We start from the raw sequence: 9,838 nt of genomic DNA, 5'->3' as shown, positions 1-9,838 counted from the left end.
GGGCACCCCTTGCCCCCGGGTGCTTGAGCTGTTTGCTTTAAAGGCCCTGTGTTTTTTTTTTTAAAAGGAAAAAAAAAAATCTCTTGTTCACAAAGGGAATTGTGCTCCTTCCTGCCTGTCCACCCGTGTGCCTACCCGGCCGTGCCTTCCAGGTGTCTGTGTGACACCCTGCGGCTTCTCCTTATTGTTGCTAGTTGACGTGAGAGCGGTGGTCGCTGTAATGCTGGAGGCTTGCAGGCGTCAGGGGTGGTTGCAGAGATGCTGTAGTGAGAAGCTTAGAAACGTGGTCTTGCGCAGTGCTGCTTTGCAAGGGGATACAGTTAAAGGGAAGGAACATGCGCCTATACTGGGAGATGGAGTAGTTCTCTTTCCCAGGTGTTGAGTCCTCTGATCTCAATGCAACATTAAATTATTTGGAAAGCATAACTTTTTGCCCAAAACAAGCCCAAAAGCACAAAATCCTGAGCACAGCTCAAGCAATTCAAAACTAAGGATGAGAGCAGCCATCGTGAGTCAGAACAAAGATCTTTATAGTTGCATCCTGTTTCTGGAAGTAGCTTTCTTAGCACTGTAGTTGTACACTTATGGTTTGGAAGAGAATACTTCTGTTAACATGGATCTTCTCTTTAATGAAGTCAGACATGTTTTTGGCAGGTGCTCAGGGAAGATTAGAAGAGCATGGTAAGCATGAAGGTGCTCCTCGTGCTTGTCTGTCACCATATAGTGATTTGAAGCAAGTCAACTTGTTGACCCAGAGATGGCATCTTGCTTAAATATCCCTTGGTTGCACTTTTACAAACTTATCCACTATTTTCTTGAACTTGGTGCTTGTTCACTGAAATCAAAATACACAAGTTACTCTTAGCACAATGTGGCAATGATGTCTGTAAACATCAGCTTAAAAGAAGTGTATTTATTTTAGTTTATCATAGTAGTCCAATCTGTTGTTCTGTACATAAGCAGATTTCTAGAATTTTAGGTTTACTGGGATTTTCACTGGAATGTTGCAATAATCAAAATGCAAGGTTAGACTCGAGACACAAACATTAGAGGTACAGACAGGCAAAACATGGACATGTGGGTAAGGCTTGGACTTCAAGTAGTAACCTGTCAGTGGAATCTAAAGCAGCATTCAAGTCAGTAAAGGCAGTCCGGCGGAGACCAGATGGACAAACACAGTGGAGGACTAGTCCACAGGTATGAAGAAAATGGGTGGGAAGAGGAGGCAAACACACTAATCTTGAGGTGACAATCTTGAGGTGACAATCTTGAGGTGACAATCTTGAGGTGACAATCTTGAGGTGACAATCTTGAGGTGACAAGCAGAGGACTAGATGTACTAGACTGGATGTCAAGGGCATGATCTGAGAAAACTGAAAACAGAAGTCAGGACAGTGGTCTTAAGTTATTGAACAAACTTTTTGGAAGAAACCTTTCTCTTCCACTTCCCTGGACTCATCTGTGTTCATTCATGTGAAACTTCATTTGCCCTCCTGTTTCTCAGAAGAACTGACAGTAGCTTAGATCTCAGTGGACTGAGAAGGAAAAAGAACAGTATTTGTAATCTCTGGTTGCAAATACACCTATAATTCCTGTAAGTGCTAGGTGGTTGGTCCTTTGTCATCCTCCCTAATGCCCACATGCCCACGTGTTTGAATACTCCAGGACTTTTAAGGTGCTTGGGACCTACAATTTGAGAAACTACGAGTGGGAAGGCATATGGAGTTGAAGTTGACTTTTTAAGTTTGCTGAAGAAGTATTTTTTTGCTATTAAAAGAATTTATTGACTAAAGGAAGGGAGAGTGCATTTCTGTCAGGAAATGCATCTGTTTAAAAAAAACCAGAGATGTAATAATTGACAGTTTTAAAGATCTCTTTAAAAGTAAATTTTCTTTGCGTGATTGTTTGCGACATTGTACAAGCAGTCAGTTTGTCTGGTTATTGTTGGTGGTCATCTTGCTGTGCTTACTCTGCTGACAACTCCCTGCTCAATGTATCTATCATCAGTTTTTCACATGCATCAGGCAAGTATATCACTCTGCCATTCATTCAATAACAAATTCACCTTTCTTAATACTCAGTTCCCACTCATTATGTAACTCCTTTCATTATACCCAAATCCTTTAGAGTTCTTTTCCCTATATCCTATCAAGTTTTATTGCAAGGGCTTCAGTTGTTCACTGAAGGACTTACTCAAGGCTGCAGTGGATTAAAAGGTACATATATCTTTCAGAAAGTCTTCAAGTTTCTTGTCAGTTCTGCAACATTGCCTGCTTCCCAATTGTTCAAAGAAAACCTCACTATCTTGCTTAGAAACTGCTGGAATGACTGACATTACCTGTCCTTCTATATCTGTTCATCTTCCTGGGCCTGTAAGGCAAGAAGAGTCGAAAAAGTGGAGGGAGACTTAGCAGTGAAGGCTTCAGGGGTATTGAACTGGAGTGTTCAGGGCATCATCTCAGCTTGGGCTGTGGTTGAGGTAGTTCAGGGGGGAGAAAATCGCAGTGTAGCTTAGTCATTCCTGTGTCACTCTATAGGAATTAAGTTCCCACACAATACAGTGTGAATAAGAAGGAATGATTGACACAGGAATGTACCTGTAAATTAAGGCTTCTGTTGTTATTGGTATATTTGTTTCTTTTTTTTCCTCCAGCAATGTATTTTAGTTACCATTGATGTAAAATTTTGTGGTTTATGTCGTGAAGCATTAGGCATTAAAATTCAGTCAATGTAAAATAAGAGAAAACTTGTATCTTGTTGCTTTGCTTCTGTTGTTTTCTTTTAAAGTCAATGGAAGTCTTTTTGCGATTTTGAGTGTGGTTTGGATCAGGCAGTTTCTTACCCAGCATTATATAATGAGACTATACGATCAGTTTAGCCCACTGAGTGGGTGTTGATGTACTTTCTACAGCATAGTCTCTGTTTCTGGGGAAAATGTTGGTGAACATATAGTAAACATGTTGGAACTTAAAAATGAAGTTCAGCTTCTACTGTTTTATAGACTAACTTTGTGCAGAATGTCATCAGATGAGGAGAAAAGCACAAGTCCAGTTTTGCCAAAAGACTCTGTTCGGGGCAGTTCTGTTTCTTCAGATCTTCAGGTAGGAAAGAGGCAACCTCATTTGGTTCACTGTCATGGCATTTTATTTGTCAAAGGACAATTGTGAGGAAATCTAACAAAACTTGCATCTTTTCTATGTTTTACACATATAGGAAAATAATAAAAATGTTAGTGAAAATAAGCAAATTAGACAAAAACATCTGAGATTAGAATATCTTCACTTGGATTCCCTTTCACAAGAAATTTCAATTTATCTGAAAATTCTTATCTAAACTTAAGAGGTTGATCAATGACAGCTACAAGTAAAATAGTACAGTTTTCTTACCTTTGTTTTCTGGTGTTATTTTTTATGTGTGTTAAGTCTTACCAAGAAGCATAAATTTGACACGGTAGGGTAGAAACCCATTATTTCTGAGGAATGAAGTGTAACTGTGTTAGGCTTCTTACATGATGTTCTAAGAACTGAATTTTTTTTAATGGATTTATTTCTCTTGAAGTAGGATTGTGGCTGAGTTAAGGAAATGATTTTTGTTTTTTCTGCATCAAATATACCAAGATATGCTGGAACTATAATGGTGGGGGTTTTTCCTTTTCTGTGCTCAGCATTCTTTTGTGAGGATGCAGAGATACTGGATAAAGTCTTTGTCCCATTCTTTTGAAAGCAGCAGATTTTCATCCTTTAACAACTGGTTATTCCTATTTGAGTAGTGGGTGTTATGCTAGTTGCCCTGTAGAAATGCATTTCCACTTTTGCCACCTGGTGGAATGGGAATGTATAGCAGAAGCATTGTTTAAGGGGGGTTTTGTTTCATGTGGATGGACTTTGTCCCTTTTAAACTACCTGTTCATGGGCAATTCATATGCTTCTCAACTTGTGGTCATATCTCATGGATAAGTTTTCTTAATCTTTGTTCAGCAATAGTAATAAATATGTGTTTCCAGTGCCTTTTGTAGTTGGAAAACAAGATGAACGCATTGCATGACAAATTTTGAAAGACCAGAATTTTCCTTATAAAAAGAATCTGCTGGCTTTTAGAAAATTTCTATTTACTTATAATTGAGTTCTGCAAGACTTTGTCCGTTCAATCTATTCTTTTAAAGTTTTTTAGTAGCCTTGACTGCAATCCTAAGGACATATTCTATGCAGCATCTGTAGATTTTTATATTGCTTTAAGAAGAAAAAAACCCCAAACCTCTGAATGCTCTTGTGCTCTTTACTCTTTGCAACACTAATTTATTTACTTCTACAAAACCAAGCCAGTATGCATTAGATGATCATCTTCTGACCTTCAGGCCTTAGAACTATATTCCTGTAGTTTTATGCTCTAACAGATTTTTTTTGTAGTTGACAGAAAAGCTTGAAAGTTTTGTTTAAAGTGGAACAAAGGTAGTAAGTAAACTAAAAACATATTGTTAATTTTATTTCATTATGTTTTGTTTGAAATTTATTGGTCAGTATTGCATTCCAATTGCAGCGTCCTTGTTATGGAATATTTAAGATTGATACAATACATTTAATGTTTCCATTTCTGTCTTAATATGTTCTTATTGTAGTCTCCTGAATTATTTTTTTGTGTCAAAGTTCCTGGTTATAATTGGGATACTGTATGGTTTTTTATATTTGTTTTCAACTTCATTCCAACAGTGTTGTAATGTTGTAATTGATAACCATTTCTTTCTAGTTTTTTCACTGGGTGCTGTCTATTGACACTTTCTGTTGGTGCATAAGAGTGTGTGTATTCTTATGCATAGTGGATTCTTTGGGTTTTAATAAGAGTGTTAGAACTTGAGACTAGATAAATTTCCTGCCGTAACTTGATATGTATATTTTGAGGGCTCAGGATGTCCACAGTAAGACAGACTGTGTGCTAGTGATTAAATTGGGTGACTCAAAATGAGCCACCTACTTACACCTGACATCTTACCTACTATGACCCTTGAATTGGGTAAGGTAATCATGGAAGCAGCTGGATCATCTCTGACTGAAAACCAACTTGTTTGGGGGGAAGAATTAGTTTTAAATTGTTTGGCCACACAATCCCTTCGAAGAATACAGAGTTGCAAAGTCTTCTGCACAATAATTTAGATGAGTTATGTTAAAGACTAATACACTGGCTTTTTTACTCTGCTGAAATTTTGCTGAAGGGAATTTTATACAGTTCCATGTAATTCCCGGTTGAATAATTCACCTGAAGATACCTGTTTTCTTCTTCTGACATCTGATAAAATCTAAACTGTATTTCTTTAAAAAAATATGGATATGGGAAAATTGATAACTTGTTAATTTGCAACGAACTACACCTTTTAAGTGGAATGTGATACTTCCTTTTGTTTATCAAAAAGATACATTATGTATTTGTAGTTAAATGAATGTATGTGAAGCTATATAGCCTTTTAATTTTAACGTTTTAGGCTAGAAGATGTGAAATGGAAATTTGAAAGGAAACTAGAATTCAGCTAAAATATACCAAAACCTAGCTTCTTAGAATGTTTGCTGTTTATGTAAGGGTTACACTGAAAGTTTTAAAAAATTTTCCTTTTCAGCTGGTAGATTCGAAAACACATTACATGTAATTGGTACCTGTAACTGATTGTTTCTGCTCTAACTTTCCCCAACTTGAAGAGGAAAATAATTTTTCAATTTGCAATTGGTTTCTGAGGTTTAACCTCATTAGGATACTAAACAGAATTAGTATGATAGTATTAAGCAAAGGAAAAAAAGACTGCTAGTGGCCTGGTTTAGTCCTTTCCAACTGGCATTTTTTCCCAAATGTTTAATTAGTGGCTTTGATAGGTTTCAGCATTTAACTGCTACTGTGACTTTTTTAATTAATTACTGGATTGTATGTTTAAGATATGATACAGATTGCTCACAGTTTCACACTGAACTTAAATACTTTCATTCTGAAAATGTTTTTAGCTAGAAGATTTAAAAAAAAAATGTTAATTGGCTTACTTTGGTACATAGTATAATGCCACATACCAGTTAGATTGGTTTATAACTTTTTAACAGGAAAGCTTTTGTATTGGTTATATGTACACATTCCCTATACCTATGTAATTAAAAATTGCATAATACAAGCTGAGAATAACTATATCTAATCTAAAGAAAATACTGGATAATCAAATGTCTTTTGATGATTGGCTTTAGAGCTCCCACCAAAGAAATAATAATGTTACGGAATGTGAAATGTGGCTATGTTCAGTAGCATCTTTGTCATAGCTATAAAAATTCATATTTTTCTTTGCAGTAATAGTAATGCTTAGAAATAGTATTGGGTGATTAATGGCTTACATGATCTGGAACTTTTATTTTTAGATCATGTTTTCGCTTAAGGTGCCTATTATAGTATCCAGTTCTGGCATGTAGCAAAGTCTTTCTGTGTAACTATTGCAGTGCATCTAATTGTAATTGGAATGAACGAGAAAATGAGAGAAGAGAAAGATAAATTCTTACAACATGGTAGGAAAACAGCTTGCTTTTGCAGCTTCAGTGGAAATTCTCTTTGTTTTCACCATATTAATAATAATAATAATAAACCTCTCAAAAATGATCAGAAACCATTTCCACTCCTTCGTACATATATCGAGGTTTTAAAAATGTAATTGTAGTTGTATAATTATTCATCATCACTTTGTGACAGGATGAATATGAAGAGCTGCTTCGTTATGCTGTAGTGACTCCAAAGTTTGAACAGCGTGTCTTCAAGTGGTCAGAACCTGCTTCAGAACTGAGAGCAGGTGACAGATTTTCAAGTGTAACAGATGACGCCATTCACCATAAGACTCCAGGTAGTATGTCCAAAGCTATGCATTGAGATTGCAAGAACAATGATCTAACTTTTTTGACTTGAGGTTTCTAATAGCTTGTGTTTGAAAAATGTGTAGCTCATACATAGTGCATTTACATTCTGCATAACACGAAATTTAGGAAGACATATTCACTGAAGGGTTCTCTTTGACTGCTTTCAGATGGTAGTATTGATGTGCTGACAGTTCTCTGTATTTTGTGACGCAGATGTTTAAAGTGGTTGATGTAATAACACAAAAAGGGGTGCCCTTACTTAACAGTATACTTCATCAAAATTTGACAGGTCACAGCTGGTTTTGCTTAGACCTATGCCGCCATGATAGATGAGTATTTAAAATATGATTATTTGGAAATAAGTGTTACCTAAAAGGGCTTTGCGTAATGACTAATCATGCCACTACATGAATGTTATTCTTGCTCTTTTAGTTCAAACGCTTTTTTCTAGTTTTACTTTATTGCTTGGTATTTAGGACTGTATAAACTTAGTGTCTTGTGATGCATTAGTAACACTGGTATTTATGGTTATATGTTGTTTGCTTTTGTCACTAGTGTTTAGATTGAGGAAGCTCTGTTAATTTTGCTTCAGAAGAAACAGTAAGCAATCATACCTGCATTATTTCTTTGCTAGGGAGTTTAGCTTAATCAGGAAGAACTTACTTTAAGCTAACTTCTATTCTGTATCATATTATTTAATGATAAAAATATTTACCCACAATTTTCTCTTCGCTTTTTGTGACCCTTGAGGATGGGTTTATCTCTACTATTTAGAGGAACATGAGGTGTAAAATGTGTAGATACTACTACAGACTAAGTAGCCTTGAAATGCTGTGTAAATCTGGTGCTAATTGTCATCTTGGAGTAAATGTTGTTCATGGCTAACGTATGCAAGAACTCTTGGCCATGCTGGTCAGAGGTAAATAACTCTTTGCTAACAGGAATTTACCAGTGCAATTCCAAGGGCAATACAGACACTGAAAGTTCATATTAGAAAAACAACCACGAGTGAAAATAAATCTGTCTTCTTAAATCGTATGTTGTTTTCACTGGAATATAAAGCAGTCTTAGTAAGCTTTCAGTTACCATTTAGTTAACTCGTTAATACAGTATAAGAAATAATTATCTAGAAAAAGGTTCTTAAAATAATGAATGTGATTAAAGTGAGGGTGCTAGTACTGGTTGTGCTCTGTATCCTTCCACAATGAGTTTGTGCAGTGGAGTTTAGGTATGTTCAGACACCCAAGCCAATAACTTGCTTTCCAGTATGACATAAAGAGAAATGTTTTATCATTTTTATAAACTACTGGAGAATCTTTGTCCTTAAGGGCATCATACCCATAACTCTTCCCTATGCAGAATTCGTATGGTTGTTCTGAATATCAGACTGCAATAGGAAATACAGAAGGCATGATTTGGGGTTCATTGAAAACATGAGAATGGAGATTTAGAGAGAGAGAATATTCTGTAAGGGAAGTAGATCTGGAATTAGAATGTGAATAATGTTAGAAAAACTTCTGACAACAGGCAAGTTTCAAGTGTAGGATTTGCATTTTTATTTTTACATATTGAAGGTTATTAACTTGATCCAGTGTAGTTATGTCCTGTGTAGGAGTTGTACCAAGTTGCATAAGAAATAAGATCAGTAGAAGCTGCTGGTATTTTGTACAATGGCAATTATTTTTGAACTGTCAAACATTGTAGAAAAAATTCCACCATACTAAGACATACGCCTGCAACTCCCACAATGAGAGCCATTGCTTGGGGTTTAAAAAATGATGATACAAAATGTTTTGATAGGGGGAACAAAACATCCTCACCTGTTATATCAGGTTGAGGTACCTAAAATTGCAGTCTGATAGATTCAACTAAAGGTAACGTTTAAACTATCTGTGATTTCCAAAGCCAAAGAACATTCTGTGGCTACTGTCAAGAGTCCAATACTCTCTGACCAGGTTCCTTTAGATACTGCACACAAGGAAGGTTTACTCTTCTAATACCAATTTACTTGTCTGAAGATATTTGCTCTTACATGGGATCTTGGTTTAGCAGAGTAATAGAGCAATAGACTGAAATTGCAATGCAAGTACACGTCATGGTCCATTTGGATCTCTCAAATTTACAGGCCGGTATACTCTGTAAATTAAACTTTATTTCCCGAGCTCCATAGGAAAGAAGACAAACACATCAAACAAGAGCTCTTGTCTTGTACATGCTAGTGAATTGACTAATATACTAGACATGTACTAGACATGTGAATTCACTGATTCATCCCTTAATTCATGAGGTTTCTAACTACAAGTTCTCCAGTTCATAACTCGCAACTTGTATCTCACACCCCTATTAGCAAAATAGTTGCCTAACTGACAGAGACACTGCTCATCCTTCTTCCTCCATCACCATGCAGGCCTCCCCAGTATTACACCAAGAAACATGAAAGCCTCAGCAGTGTGGCTGCTGTTGGATAAGTTTCAAAACCTTTTTGGTAAGCTGACCTATTTATACCTTCCAGCTTGGAAGTTTGGTCTATACTATTTCTGTAAATTAGTGGATTCTGAAGGGACTGCCAGTCAATCAACATGCAAGGATTATGGCTGCTGGAGACGGCAAGCTGCAGGTGGTAACAGCTGCAATAATGACCTGTCGGCCTTCTGTCCATCATATCCTGCCTACATGCTGCTCTTGCCTTGACCTAGTGGCACTAATCTCAGGATAGACCAGACCTTAGCATGAGCTGTGTGTTAGTCAAATCTGAGCAGGACTCGGTGAACAGTCACAGCATGGTAGAGTAATTATGATAAACAGTTAGATCATAGTACAAACGTGATTCTTTGCTGCTGGTCTCTGTACACTAACCGTCATGACACTGGGCGTCCCCCATTGCCAGGAAGGACTGTGTGGGTTAAAGCCAGCTCCAGCCCATTGCTATGTTGAAAGTTCATTTTGCTGGTTGCTCAGTTTGTATACTGCAT

The 9,838-nt window shown here is 36.7% G+C and overlaps 1 protein-coding gene across 3 annotated transcripts in view; it reads left to right on the top strand.

The window, feature by feature from the left end:
- The first annotated feature begins 3,005 nt into the window (after nucleotides 1-3,005).
- POC5 (POC5 centriolar protein) overlaps nucleotides 3,006-9,838 on the top strand; it is a 23,716-nt gene continuing 16,883 nt past the window's right edge. For all 3 annotated transcript variants that reach the window (XM_035892817.1, XM_035892816.1, XM_035892815.1), the window contains exons 1-2: nucleotides 3,006-3,101; nucleotides 6,706-6,853. In XM_035892817.1, the coding sequence (XP_035748710.1) occupies nucleotides 3,018-3,101; nucleotides 6,706-6,853 (232 nt within the window). In that variant the 5' untranslated portion in view covers nucleotides 3,006-3,017. The remainder of the gene's footprint in view (nucleotides 3,102-6,705; nucleotides 6,854-9,838) is intronic.

The sequence above is a fragment of the Egretta garzetta genome, unplaced genomic scaffold, assembly GCF_000687185.1.
Source record: "Egretta garzetta isolate BGI_Z169 unplaced genomic scaffold, ASM68718v1 scaffold424, whole genome shotgun sequence".
NCBI lineage: Eukaryota > Metazoa > Chordata > Aves > Pelecaniformes > Ardeidae > Egretta > Egretta garzetta.
This window is presented reverse-complemented; position numbering and strand designations above follow the sequence as displayed.